Source organism: Aotus nancymaae, unplaced genomic scaffold (assembly GCF_030222135.1).
Source record: "Aotus nancymaae isolate 86718 unplaced genomic scaffold, 86718_ANA_hifiasm-v0.15.2.pri h1tg000040l, whole genome shotgun sequence".
Lineage (NCBI taxonomy): Eukaryota > Metazoa > Chordata > Mammalia > Primates > Aotidae > Aotus > Aotus nancymaae.
The window spans coordinates 128,022,720-128,037,724 of record NW_026988454.1 but is presented as its reverse complement, the minus strand read 5'-3'; the positions used below and the strand labels follow the sequence as shown (position 1 = coordinate 128,037,724).

The window sequence follows — 15,005 nt, the reverse complement described above, 5'->3', positions numbered from 1 at the left end:
CCCCAGGCTAGAGTGCAGTGGCATGATTATAGCTCACTGCCACTTCAGCCTCCTGAGTAGCTGGGACTACAGGAGCATGCCATCATACCTGGCTACTTTTCTTTATTTTTTTTGTAGAGATGGAGTCTTGCTATATTGCCCAGGCTGGTGTCAAAATTCTGGCCTTAAGAGATCCTCCTGCCTCAGCCTCCCAAAGTGCTGAGATTACAGGTATAAGCTAGTGAGCCAACCCCTAAAATATTTTAAGTGGATTAAATAGATTTAAAAATTATATGCTAGATTACCTCAACAGATCATTAAAGGTTCAATCTAAACTCAAAAAATTATTAGTAACAAGCGATGCTCCTGCCTCAGCCTCCCAAGTAGCTGGGATTACAGGCGCCCGCCACTATGCCCAGCTAAGTTTTGCATTTTTAGTAGAGACAGGGTTTCACCATATTGGCCAGGCTGGTCTCAAACTCCTGACCTCAAGTGATTCCCCCACCTCAGCCTCCCAAAGTGCTGGGATTACAGGCGTGAGTCTCTGCGCCCAGCCCCAAGTTCTATTCATGTAAATATAACCTAATAAAATTCTCACAATAACCCTAGGAATTAGATGGTATTAGTGGATGTATTTCTATTTTACACTTGAGGAAACTGGTTAAGAGGTAATTCAGACCTGAACTCCAGATGTGACTCTAAAGCCATTATTTACACTATACCACCTGTCTCCATTTGACTGCTGCAGCACTAGCTACCATGAACTAATGCTCATGATAGTCCTGAGAATTTGCATCCAAATAAATAACTTTTGATAGCTTCGGTTCTAATACAGCACATGGATTCTAACAACTTAGACTAGTAAAATGTGCTCAGAATATATAGTTAACGATTGAGCACAACACTCAAACGAGCAAGAACATGGTTTTCCCCTCTCCTTTGCTGGATAACCAAAAGCTAACAGACATTCATAGCTGGTTTATGAACTGAGAGACTACATAATATGCTAGCAGCCACACCAACATTTATTGGGCTCTAGGCCAGCAGAGCTTGCGGTTCCTCCAGATCCGTATCTCAACTCATGAAGAATAAAGGATTTCTTGGGTTCCTTCACAAGTTAACAAGTACTGACATTTAGTCACTTCCACTTGAGGCAGGTAACTATGCAAAAGAGATTAGCAGAAATGGTAAATAAATAAAGGTAAATAAAAGGCTTAACTGCTCATCTGCCTCAGCACAGAAAAATAACTGAATTTTTATCCTAACTCATGAAGGGAAATAAGAAAAGCAGGCTTGTCAGTTAAGGGTAAGAAGCAAACTCAGCAGTTGTGAGAGATTAGAGTCTTGGCAGTGGGAAAGAGGGCTCAAAATAGATGTATTAAGCATGGGCTAGGTGACAGTTCTGATCAGCATGTATTTTTAGTAATTGCACATTTGTAACTTTCCCATGTCCAGTTCAACATTAAGCTGGCCAGCCTTCTGACCAGGCGTGGTGGCTCACGTCTGTAAACCCAGCACTTTGGGAGACCGAGGTGGGTGGATCACTTGAGGTCAGGAGTTTGAGACTAGCCTGGCCAGCATGATGAAACCCCATCTCTACTAAAAATACAAAAAAAAATTAGCCGAGTGTGGTGGCACATGCCTGTAGTCCCAGCTACCCGGGAGGCTGAGGCAGAAGAATGGCTTGAACTTGGGAGGCAAAGATTGCAGTGAGCATTCCAGCCTGGGCGACAGAGCAAGACTCCATCTCAAAAAATAACAACAACAACAACAAAAAGCTAGCCAGCCTTCTGAAATGTCAGAAAAGTTCTGCCTACCCTCACAATCATCCTCAAAATAGATAATTATAATCAGTGCCCAGCACTAATTTTTTTTTCTTTTCTTTTTTTTTTGAGATAGAATCTCGCTCCGTCACCCAGGCTGGAGTGTTTTGCCTTGTTGGTCAGGCTGGTCTCGAACTACTGACATCAGGTGATCCACCTGCCTCAGCCTCCCAAAGTGCTGGGATTACAGGCATCAGCCACCATGCTCGGCCCCAGCACTGATTTTGATGCTGCTTTCTCTGTAACCAGGCAGTTACAGTTTTCACTCCCACCATTCACTTTCATTCAGCCTGCACCACTGCCTCTGGATAACAGGAATTTCCTCTATGCTCCACATTTGATTTGTGGGTGAGTGTGATAGTGGGCCTGCCTCAGGAAAGCAGAAAGGAAATAAAGAAAAGAAACCTGGTGCTTGCTTTGGCAGCACATAGACTAAAATTGGAACCATACAGAGAAATTAGCATGGCCCCTGCGAAAGGATGACATGCAAATTTGTGAAGCGTTCCATATTTTTAAAGTGGGCAAAGGATATGAACAGACACTTTTCAAAAGAAGACATAGATGAGGCCAACAAACATATGAAAAAATGCTCATCACCACTGGTCATCAGAGAAATGCAAATCAAAACTACATTGAGATACCATCTCATGCCAGTTAGAATGGCGATCATTAAAAAATCTGGAGACGAACTCGGTGGTGGCCACTGCGCAGACCAGACTTCGCTCGTCCGTGCGCCTCGCTCCGCTTTTCCTCCGCAACCATGTCTGACAAACCCGATATGGCTGAGATCGAGAAATTCGATAAGTCGAAACTGAAGAAGACAGAAACGCAAGAGAAAAATCCACTGCCTTCCAAAGAAACGATTGAACAGGAGAAGCAAGCAGGCGAATCGTAATGAGTTGTGCGCCGCCAATATGCACTGTACATTCCACAAGCATTGCCTTCTTATTTTACTTCTTTTAGCTGTTTAACTTTGTAAGATGCAAAGAGGTTGGATCAAGTTTAAATGACTGTGCTGCCCCTTTCACATCAAAGAACTACTGACAACGAAGGCCGCGCCTGCCTCTCCCATCTGTCTATCTGGCTGGCAGGGAAGGAAAGAACTTGCATGTTGGTGAAGGAAGAAGTGGGGTGGAGGAAGTGGGGTGGGACGAATGTGAAATCTAGAGTAAAACCAAGCTGGCCCAAGGTATCCTGCAGGCTGTAATGCAGTTTAATCAGAGTGCCATTTTTTTTGTTCAAATGATTTTAATTATTGGAATGCACAATTTTTTTAATATGCAAATAAAAAGTTTAAAAACTTAAAAAAAAAAAAAAAATCTGGAGACAACAGATGCTGGAGAGGATGTGGAGAAATAGGAACACTTTTACACTGTTGATGGGAGTGTAAATTAGTTCAACCATTGTGGAAGACAGTGTGGCGATTCCTCAAGGACCTAGAAATAGAAATTCGATTTGACCCAGCAATCCCATTACTGGGTATATATCCAAAGGATTATAAATCGTTCTATTATAAAGACACATGCATACGTATGTTCACTGCAGCACTGTTTACAATAGCAAAGACTTGGAACCAACCCAAATGCCCACTGATGATAGACTGGACAGAGAAATGTGGCATATATACACCATGGAATACTATGCAGCCATAAAAAATGATGAGCTCGTGTCCTTTGTAGGGACATGGATGAACCTGGAAACCATCATTCTCAGCAAACTGACACAAGAACAGAAAATCAAACACTGCATGTTCTCACTCATAGGTGGGTGGTGAACAATGAGAACACATGGACACAGAGAGGGGAGCATCACACACTGAGGTCTGTTGAGGGGGGACTAAGGGAGGGACAGTGGGAGGTAGGGAGTTGGGGAGGGATAACATGGGAAGTAATGCCAGATATAGGTGATGGGGATGTAGGCAGCAAACTACATTGCTATGCATGTACCTATGCAACAATCCTGCATGTTCTTCACATGTACCCCAGAACCTAAAGTGCAATAAAATATATATATATAATATATATAAAAGAAACCTAGTAGCCTACCGATTGTCTCCCAACATCTGTTTCTCCTCTATTCCAGAGAAGCTAAACAAAGAAGCTGGTTGCTAACCAGACTGTGTCAAGCTCTCAAGTAAGACTAAACTTGACCATGCCTTGGTTTAAGTAACAAATTTTTCTGCTGGTATTTTCTATTGCTGTCAAATTATTATATTACAAGGGCTGTTTTTACCTAGCTCTGTTGGGCATTAAGAATGAAGAAACAGCCGGGCGCGGTGGCTCACACCTGTAATCCCAGCACTTGGGAGGCTGAGGAGGGCGGATCACGAGGTCAGGAGTTCGATACCAACCTGGCCAATATGGTGAAACCCCATCTCTACTAAAAACACAAAAATTAGCTGGGTGTGGTGGCATAAACCTGTAGTCCTAGCTACTCAGGAGGCTGAGGCAGGAGAATCCCTTGAACCTGAGAAGTGGAGACTGCAGTGAGCTGAGACTGCACCACTGCACTCCAGCCTGGGTGACAGAGTGAGACTCTTGGCTCAAAAAAAAAAGAATGAAGAAACAAATAAACTTACTAAGGTTTTGTCCTCATCTAGAAGCCAAGCCCCTTTGTTATCTAGTATAAAAACTCCCTTATCATTTCCAATATATCCAACAGCAGCTCAATCTGTTGTTTGCCTTCTGTAGAATTTTTTTTTAATAAGTTGATTTTAAAAATACAAGTGCTACTGACAGTTTCTAAATCTAAACAATGGTCTGCGCCATGGCCTAGGATATTAAAAATAAATACGTAAAACAAAACAAATCTAAACAATGGGAAGTCATACATAAACTTTTTCCATTCTTTGAGGCTCAACACGAATACCCTATCTTTTGCCCAACCTTTACCTTGGTAAAGTGAAGCTTTCCCTCCCATCATAAATCACAAACCCAGGCAGGGCCTAAGAACTGGCCATTTATGTATAACCAACAGCATCCAGTACAGCATCAGTGTATATGAAGTGCAACAAATACTTTTTTTCTTTCTTTTTGAAACAAAGTCTCACTCCGTCGCCCAGGCTGGAGTGCAGTGGCACAATCTTGGCTAACTGCGATCTCCGCCTCCTGGGTTCAAGCAGTTCTCCTGCCTCAGCCTCCCAAGCAGCTGGGACTACAGATGCACGCCACCAGGCTCAGCTAATTTTTTGTATTTTAGTAGAGACAGGATTTCACTGTGTTGCCCAGGCTGGTCAGATCTCCTGAGCTCAGGCAACCTGCCCGCCTTGGCCTGCCAAAGTGTTGGAATTATAGGCGTGAGCCACCCCACCCAGCCAACCAATACTTATTAAAGGAATCAATCAGTAAAAGATTAGTCCATCCAAGGCATAGTGTTGACAAGTAATTTCCAGATTTTTAAAATTTCACAGACAAGTTTTTAAAATAAATCAGCCAGGCAAGGTGGCTCACACCTATAATCCCAGCACTTTGGGAGGCCAAGATGGGTGGATCACCTGAAGTCAGGAGTTTCAGACCAGCCTGGCCAACATGGTGAAACCCTGTCTCTACTAAAAATACAAAATTAGCCAGGAGTGGTGGCAGGCACCTGTAGTCCCAATTCCTGAGGAGGCTGAGGCAGGAGAATCGCTTGAACCCGGGAGGCAGAGGTTGCAGTGAGCCAAGATCGTGCCACTGTACTACAGCCTGGCAACAGAGTGAGACTCCATCTCATAAATAAATGAGTAAGAAAGCAAGTAAGGTTCTGGGATATTATTTAGCCTTAAAAAGGAATGAGATTCTGACACATGTTGCAAGACGAATAAACTTTGAAGACCATGCTAAGTGAAATAAGCCAGTCACAAAAAGACAAAAATCATATGATTCCACTTACATGAGATACATAGAGTATTCACTGAGATAGAAGATAGAATGGGGGCACAGTGGCTCATGTCTGTATTCCCAGCTATACGAGAGGCTGAGGCAGGAGGATCCCTTGAGGCCAGAAGTTTGAGACCAGCCTGGGCAACACAGCAAGACCTCATCTCTAAAAATAAATACAGGCTGGGCACAGTGGCTCACGCTTGTATTCCCAGCACTTCAGGAGGCTAACGCGGGTGGATCACTTGAGGTCAGGAGTTCAAGACCAGCCTGGCCAACATGGTGAAATCCCGTCTCTATTAAAATACAAAAATTAGCTGGGCATGGTGGTACGCACCTGTAATCCCAGCTACTTGGGAGGCTGAGGCGGAAGAATTGCTTGAGCCCAGGGGGCAGAGGATGCTGTGAGCCGAGATCGCACCACTGCACTACACCCTGGGAGCCAGAGCGAGACTCCATCTCAAAAATAAAAATATGAATAAATACATACATAATATTTTTTAAAAAGTAAGTAGAATGGGCCAGGTTCACGCCTGTAATCCCAGCACTTTGGAAGACCAAGGCCAGCAGATCACTTGAACCCAGGAGTTCAAAACCAGCCTGGGCAACATGGCAAGACCCCATCTCTAGTGAAAAAAATATATACAAAAATTAGTTGGGGCCGGGCGCGGTGGCTCAAGCTTGTAATTCCAGCACTTTGGGAGGCCGAGGTGGGTGGATCACGAGGTCAAGAGATCGAGACCATCCTGGTCAACATGGTGAAACCCCGTCTCTACTAAAAATACAAAAAATTAGCTGGGCATGGTGGTGCATGCCTGTAATCCCAGCTACTCAGGAGGCTGAGGCAGGAGAATTGCCTGAACCCAGGAGGCGGAGGTTGCGGTGAGCCAAGATCGCGCCATTGCACTCCAGCCTGGGTAACAAGAGCGAAACTCCGTCTCAAAAAATTAATTAATTAATTAATTAATTAATTAATTTAAAAAAAATTAGTTGGGTAGAGTGATGAATGCCTATAATTCCAGCTACTAGGGAGGGCTGAGGTGGGAGAATCACTTGAGCTGAGGAGGTTAAAGCTGTAATAAGTCATCATTTTGCCACTGAATTTTAGCCTGAGTTACAGGGCAAGACCCTGTCAAAAACAAAAAGGCGGCGGGGCTGGATGTGGTGGCTCACGCCTATAATCCTAGTATTCTGGATCACGAGGTCAGGAGTTCGAGACCAGCCTGGCCAAAATGGTGAAACCTCATCTCTGTTAAAAATACAAAAAATTAGCCAGGTGTGGTGGTGCGTGCCTGTAATCCCAGCTACTTGGGAGGCTGAGGCAAGAGAATAGCTTGAACCTGGAAGGTGGAGTCTGCAGTGAGCAGAGATTGCGCCACCACACAGACCGGAGGCAGGGAGGCAGGGAGGCAGGGAGGCAGGGAGGCAGGGAGGCAGGGAGGCAGGGAAGCAGGGAAGGAGGGAAGGAGGGAAGGAGGGAAGGAGGGAAGGAGGGAGGGAGGATGGCAGTTGCCAGGGGCTGAGAGGAGGAAGGAAAAGGAGGCGGAGGTGGAGGGAGAAGGGAGAGGGGGAGGGAGAGGGGGAGGGGGAGGGGAGAATGGTAGTTGCTAGGGGCTGAGAAGACACAGGAATGGGAACTTACTGTTTTGTTTTTTAGACAGTCTCACTCTGTTGCCTGGTCTGGAGTACAGTGGCATGATCATAGTTCACTGTAGCTTCGACCTTCTGTGCTAAAGCAATCCTTGCACTTCACCCTCTCAAGTAGCTAGGAGTGCAACCTGTGCCACCACATCTGGCTAGGACTTAATTGCTTAACAGGTACAGAGTATCAGTCTGTGAAGATGAAAAAGTTCTTGCGATGGACGGAAGTGATAGCTGCACAACAATGTGAATTTACTTAATGCAACTGAACTGTACAATTAAAAATGGCTAAAGTTGTGCAAATTTTATGTTACATATATTTTACCACAATTAAAAACAACTTTTTTTTTGAGACAGAGTCTCGCTCTGTCACCCAGGCTGGAGTGCAGTGGTGCAATCTCAGCTCACTGAAACCTCTGCTTCCTGAGTTCAAGCAATTCTCATGTCTCAGCCTCCCAAGTAGCTGGGATTACAGATGAGTGCCAACACACCTGGCTAATTTTTGTATTTTTAGTAGAGACGGGGTTTTGCTATGTTGACAAGGCTGGTCTCCTAACAACCTCAAGTAGTCCATCCACCCGCCTCGGCCTCCCAAAAGGCTGCAATTATAGGTGTGAGCCACTTTGCCTGGCCTAAAAAAACTGTAATAAATAAGTAAGGTACTAACAATTGCCACTATTATATTTTGTCAAGTAAGTAAATGAAAGATTAAACATAAGTACCACCAGAATGACCAATCAGTTAATAAGGAACATTTCAGTACCAACCTAATTTCAGAACAGAAGACAAGTGGCAACTTTCCAATGCACTTACACATACATTGGCTTTCTTTTTCTCATTTTACCATACAATAAATACTTGCTCCTAGGATTGCATTTGGACACTGCTGCTCTAAAGGAGCCTCAGAGCATTACTTCATACCCTAGGAGGAAGAAGAGATGGAGGAAGAAGAACTGTGCCATAGGCAAAACTGACTACCATTTTGGGGAGTGGGGAAAGCTGGGGACTGTCAAAAGAATGGAGAGGTTAAAAGCTGCATCTTCCCTAGAGAATAGTTTTTGGGTGTTTCTTTCTTGGGATGTTTTCATTTTAGGACTACTTGAAGCTGCTTTTTCCCCTTTCCTCTTCCCTACCAAGTAGCTGGGACCTGAGAAGACCCAGCCTCCTTACAAGCTTGAGAAGGGACCTGAAATCTTGGAGGAATAACTGATCTGGAAAGGCACAGGCCAGGAGACTTCATAAAGCAAAGAAGAGCAGCAGCTTACAATACCCTGGGTTCCAGGGCATGGACAGAAAGTCTTGTTTATTTCGCTGTCATTAAATCTTATCATCAAAACGCAGTACAGGGGAAAAACAAAAACACAGTGTGGATGAATCTCAGACAGTGGCTCACAAACTCCCAGGTTTAAGCATCAATGTATCAAACAGTAGCTCTGTTTTACAAGTAATTCATTGTCTGTTTTCTGGAGTGGAGCTTGAAAAGCTTCCTCAGTTCAACTCCCTTAGCAGCCCAGCCGATTGTGATTTAGTTCTATACTGTTTATTTTGTATCTATAATAGACCATTGGTTGAACACAAGATATAGAAGAAAAACTTGTATAGGAATTTATGTTAACAAGGAACATAAATACAATTCTGCAAATTTCTTTCAAAATGATTTCTACCAGATCTGTAAGTTAAATTCAACCGACCAAAATGACTACATATGAGAAAAATATATAATAAAGACTATCCCAACTTGACTTTTTATTTACTGGGGGTTAAGTTACTCACAGCTACAACATTATTTACAAAAGGATACTTGCAAAGAGCATCCTGGTATCTCTCTTCAGAAACAAAATTAATCTAAAAACATGAAACAAACCAATAGTTTTCTTGAAGTTCAAAGGCAAAAATTCCAAACATTAAGACATGTGTGTCAGACTTTTGTCTAGGCAATGGGGCTACAATGGTAAGCAAGACAGAGGACATGGCTGCTCTGATGAAGTCACAGTTAAGAAGAGGTCTTGTAAACAGGTAAATAAGATCATGTCAAACAGTGACAGGTGCTAGGAAGGAAATTAAAGACCATGATGTGACAGTGTGTGGCTTAGAGGGCAACATCAAAGACAGGGAAGCCTTTGTCTAAGAAAAATCAACATGTTGATCTAAAGTAGTTCATATTCTACTAAAAGTCATTTATCACATCACCCTAGTACAATAAAAAGATTTTTTAAAATTCTACTGAGTATTCTAACTTACTATAACTGAATAAGCCACAAACAGAGCAGGTGCCTGGAGGGCCTTCTCAGGAAACTTGGCAGTATCAGGCAGCTAGCTGGGAGAGACTACAAGGACCCAGAGACCCTAATCCTGACCTCTTCCTAGTATGACTAACACATGCCACCAGTGAAAGGTACATAATATTCATAATCTTGGAGACAAATCTGAGATTTCCTAGAGGCAGTTATTATGTCTATTACCTGAAAAAAAATTTTTTAAGAATTTGCATTTGAATAAAGCCCTGAAACATAATATTTAGAAAATGCTACATTTTTCTTGGTTTATTTTTAAGAATTAGTGACTCCTCAAAGAATACGGCAAGTTATTACTCAAAATCCAAACAGATTATCCAGAGAACATTTATGACCATTTGCACCTGCCCTAATGGATAGTTTCTGCAGCTTTCTTGGCACCATTCTACAAGTCATCTCCACTATGTTCTATGAATCTAAACCTGAATAATGCCGGCTAAAATAAATAGGAACTTACTTTTCTCACTAACAGAAATCTGAGGAAGAAGAGCTACTGGAGCTGATTTGACCACTTGATGCCATCAGGACCCAGACTCTCTATCTTTGCACTCTTCCATTCCTCCTCATGGCCTCAAAATGGATGCTACAACTCCAGATACCACTTTAGCATTCAAGGCAGATTATACAAGTGATAGTGCCAGCCACATCTGTTCTGCAGCAAACTTCTGCTTCTGGGTCAGACAGCACTCCCAATTGTACAGAAAGCTGGGAAATGAGTATTTAACGAAAAGAGGGTTCAGGATGTGGGGTCAGACAAACAACAGTGTCTGTCACACACTGGTTGAGCCAAATATGGAAAACCAATGTCCAACTTCCTTCCCCGGACAGGACTTGACAAGCTGAACAATGGTGTTAATTTTAGACTAAGCTGACCATCAAGCCAGTGAAGTCCAGCACCTCTGGGTGAATTCTCACGTATTTTCTTTGGTCAAAACATAAACACAATTTTTGTTATAGTTGTTGTACCGTTGATGACTATCACCAACAAAGAAAAAAATGCATTAAAAATGTCTGATACTGTCCGGGCACGGTGCTCACACTTGTAATCCCAGCACTTTGGGAGGCCGAGGCCTGCGGATCACCTTAGGTCAGGAGTTCAAGACCAGCCTGGCCAACATGGCGAAACCCCTGTCTCTACTAAAAATAAAAAATTAGCCAGGTGTGGTGGCACATTCCTGTAATCCCAGATACTCAGGAGACTGAAGCAGGAGAACTGCTTGAACCCGGGAGGGAGAGGCTGCAGTGAACCAAGATCACGCCACTGCACTCCAGCCTGGGAAACAGAGCAAGACTGTCTCGAAAACAAAAAGAAAAAAACAAAGTCTAATATCACTTTGCTGTGTCTTTAAAGAGAAACTTTACGGCTACTGAAAATGCTTTGGGCTAGGCACGGTGGCTCATGCTTGTAATCCCAGCACTTTGGGAGGTGGAGGCAGGTAGATCACAAGGTCAAGAGATCAAGACCAACATGGTAAAAAAAAAAAAAAAAAAAAAGACCAACATGGTGAAACACCGTCTCTACTAAAAATACAAAAATTAGCTGGACGTGGTGGCACACACCTGTAGTCCCAGCTACTCAGGAGGCTGAGGCAGGAGAACTGCTTGAACCCAGGATGTGGAAGTTGCAGTGAGGCAGAGATCGGGCCACTACACTCCAGCCTGGCGACAGAGCAAGGCTCCCTCTCAAAGAAAAAGAAAAAAGAAAATGCTTTGAAAATACCAAGTTTCATACTCAGCAGATGCAACATGGGAAACAGGATAGTACAATCACTACTGAATTGTTATTCATTCCTTACTGCAAATAAATCTGTATGAGATCCTTTCTGAAACCATTAGAGATGTCTGTTTACATGGTTCACTGATAACAAGAATAGAGAATCGGCTGGGCGAGGTGGCTCACGCCTGTTATCCCAGCACTTTGGGAGGCCGAGATGGGTGGATCACTTGAGGTCGGGAGTTTGAGACCAGCCTGACCAACATGGAGAAACCTTGTCTCTAAAAAAATAAAAAATTTTAAAAAAGAAGAATAGAGAATCACACTAATTCTTATTAATGAGCACTGGGGAAACAGAGTGGCCAAGAGGAGAATTGTAATTTTTTAAGATGCTTGGCTAAGTGTCTTTTTTTTTTTTTTAAGTGTACTCTGTGAGGTTGGAGAAAAATAAACCAATAATTTATAAATTGCTGGTCAACAATACTATCTTCTTTTGTGGCTTAACATTGTCATCTACCCCCATATATATATATATATATATATATATATATATATATATATAAAAACACTGTTGTCTACAACAAGAGAAGAACACTTAAGTATCTTCTTTCATCCTTTTCATGGGCTTATAACCATTAAAAATGTGTATACAGAATTCAGATTAGGAGAAATTGCATATCATATGTGAAAAAACAAGATTATAAAATTGTATAATCTAATCCTGTAGCCCAAGTTACTCAGGAGGCTGAGGTGGAAGGATCATTTGAACTCAGGAGTTCGAGGTCAACCTGGACAACATAGCAAGGCCCCATCTTGGGGGGAAAAATTGTATACAAATTAAACACAATGTTATATAATTTAAAGCCAGAATGATTGAAGAGAATAGTTTCCTTCATAGGTTTTGGAGGAAACTAGAGGCTGAATGGTATTTATACTCATAAACAATTGTGAGCCTACTGTGTAGAGAGCACCATGTAGGCACCACAGAGGATAAACTATGAGCAGGAGAGACTATTTTAGAACTCTGGTAACTTATACTTAGTGGGCTCAAAAGAGGATATTTTCCAAATTTGCTACAATTAATGTGAAACATCTTTATAATGGAAGGAAGACTACTAAAACTGCCTCAAAAAGTATTCTTTGGCATTCAAAATTTGCCAAAAATATCCACGTTTCTGACAAATTCAGCTTCTTCCCACAACACACATGCACTGGGCTGGGATTCGTGATCAGCTTCAGCTAACGGTGACAACGGCAATAGATGCTGCTGAAGTCGGTATAGATTACACTTCTATAATTGTGTTACAGCCTTTCATTCCACCTGTTTTTGTTCTTTTAAATGCTGGTAGTGGAAGTCTACTTAGGAAATATATTTTTATTCAGCTGGGTGCAGTGGCTCATGCCTGTCATCTCAGCACTTTGGGAGGCTAAAGCGGTGGATCACCTGAGGTCAGGGGTTCAAGACCAGCCTGGCTAACAGGGTGAAACCCTGTCTCTACTTGAAAAAATACAAAAAATTAGCTGGGTGTGGTGGTATGCACCTGTAGTCCCAGCTACTTGGGAGGCTGAGGCAGGAGAATCACTTGAACCTGGGAGGCAGAGGTTGCAGTGAGCCCGGATCGCACCACTGCACTCCAGCCTGGGTGACAGAACAAGGCTCCGTCTCAGAAACAAAAAACAAAAAAAATGCTTGCATTCTACTTATCTCCTTTTGCGGATCTGTCAGAAAAAAACTGTGTTATCTTTGCATATATTATTTTACCAGAATTATCACAGTAGACAGATTTCAACACTCTTTTGGTTTCACTTCCTTTATCTCACTGAGGTGGCTAGATAGATCATGTCTATGTTTACTTCCAGGTTTACAAATTTAAAGATTCTATAACTTCAGGTCTTCCTCTCCTTCCATAAAAGCCTTTCACAGTCAACTCACAGAGCACCATTTACTGCACTGAATCTTTCCTTTCTTTCCCAGGTTTTTTTTTTGTTTTTGAGACAGAGTTTTGCTCTTGTTGCCCAGGCTGGAGTGTAATGGCGCAATCTTGGCTCACCACAACCTCCACCTCCTGGGTTCAAGCAATTCTCCTGCCTCAGCCTCCCAAGTAGCTGGGATTACAGGCATGCGCCACCATGCCCAGCTAATTTGGTATTTTTAGTAGAGAAGGGGTTTCTCCATGTTGGTAAGGCTGGTCTCAAACTCAGGTGATCTGCCTGCCTCAGCCTCTCAAAGTGCTGGGATTACAGGCGTGAGCCACCACACCTGGTCTCTTTCCCAGTTCTTGTATTTTTTAGATCACATGCCACACTGAAGTCTATCTTTGTGCTGCTGTTATGATCAGCATCTGATTTTTTTTAAAGTCTGCATAATCTGTATTGAAGTAGCAGCAAACTTACACTCATCCTTTAACACTCAGATCTAGTCTTTTCCCACTGTGTCTGACTTCTCAGTCCAGGATTCGTCTACTCCTTTATTCCTAAAGCATTTGGAGCGGGTTCTCTTACAGCACTCATTTCGCTGTATCATCATCATCTGTTGGCCAGTGTGATTCCTTCTGTGGTTCCTGCCTTCGTTACAGCACCAACTACGTTATCTCAGAGGCACTTTACTTTCCTCATTCAAGTCTCATAACAACTTCATGAATTAGGTATTATTTATTTCCATTTTATAAATAAAAAAAACTGACTCTCAGTCAACTTTCTACTTCCTCTGACCTTATAACATGCTCCTAAATCAGTCCTCAATCTTGGAACACCTCTACCGTTCTCTTTCCCCTCTCCAGCATCTACATGTAAAGGGATAAGGAAATATATAAAACTTACACAATATAAATTCCATCTCCTTTTGAGCCCTCTAGATTATAAGTTACCAGAGTTCAGCCAGGCACGGTGGCTCATGCCTGTAATCCCAGCACTCTGGGAGGCTGAGGCAGGCGGATCAACTGAGGTCAGGAGTTTGAGATCAGCTGGACCAACATGGTGACACCCTGTCTCTACTAAAAAATACAAAACTTAGCCAGGTATGGTGGTGCGCACCTGTAATCCCAGCTACTCAGGAGGCTGAGGCAGGAGAATTGCTTGAAACCGAGAAGCAGAGGTTGTAGTGAGCCTAGATTGTGCTGTTGCACTCTAGCCTGGGTGAACAAAGTAAGACTCCGTCTCAAAAAAAAAGAAAAAGAAAAAAAGAAGTTACCAGAGTTCTAAAATAGCCTCTCCTGCTCACAGTTTATCCTCCGTGGTGTCTACCTGCTGCTCCGTACACAGCAGGCCCACAATCGTTTGTGAGGATAAATACCATTCAGCCTCCAAACGTACCCCCTTACAAAACTATCACTTCAATCCTGACCACACCACAGTAACTCTGCCAGACTTTTTCATGCCTCTCAATCACCAGACCAGTATATTGATTGGAAAAGTAAATATAGAGAGCTTCTCTCCTTCTCAGAACAGATCCATCAGAAAGGAGTTTTCTCAAATTTATGTCAATACAATTCAGGCTCTTGGGTTTTTCATTTATCCACACTCCAATCTCAAGTAGAAAATGTGCTTATTTTCTAAAGCCTGATTTAATCAACCCAAATCCACACAGGTCTATCTTACCATCCTACTGGAACAGTTTTATAAAGGAATCATTAAATCTGTTGCTACATCTTATCTTGAATATACTTGATGGCTCTAGATGTGACCTATCACCCATTAC

The 15,005-nt window shown here is 42.7% G+C and overlaps 2 protein-coding genes and 1 non-coding gene across 3 annotated transcripts in view; 2 read left to right on the top strand and 1 right to left on the bottom strand.

Annotated features, from left to right (window-relative positions):
- The window catches only part of NUDT3 (nudix hydrolase 3), a 108,640-nt gene that overhangs the window by 77,689 nt on the left and 15,946 nt on the right, over positions 1-15,005 (bottom strand). The window lies entirely within an intron of this gene.
- On the top strand, positions 2,211-2,316 carry LOC135268489 (U6 spliceosomal RNA). The gene has a single exon (XR_010336805.1). It is a non-coding gene; the product is annotated as a U6 spliceosomal RNA (small nuclear RNA).
- Positions 2,490-3,121, top strand: LOC105723546 (thymosin beta-4). The gene has a single exon (XM_012461644.3). The coding sequence runs from the start codon at positions 2,563-2,565 to the stop codon at positions 2,695-2,697; it is 135 nt and encodes a 44-aa protein (XP_012317067.1). The 5' UTR covers positions 2,490-2,562; the 3' UTR covers positions 2,698-3,121.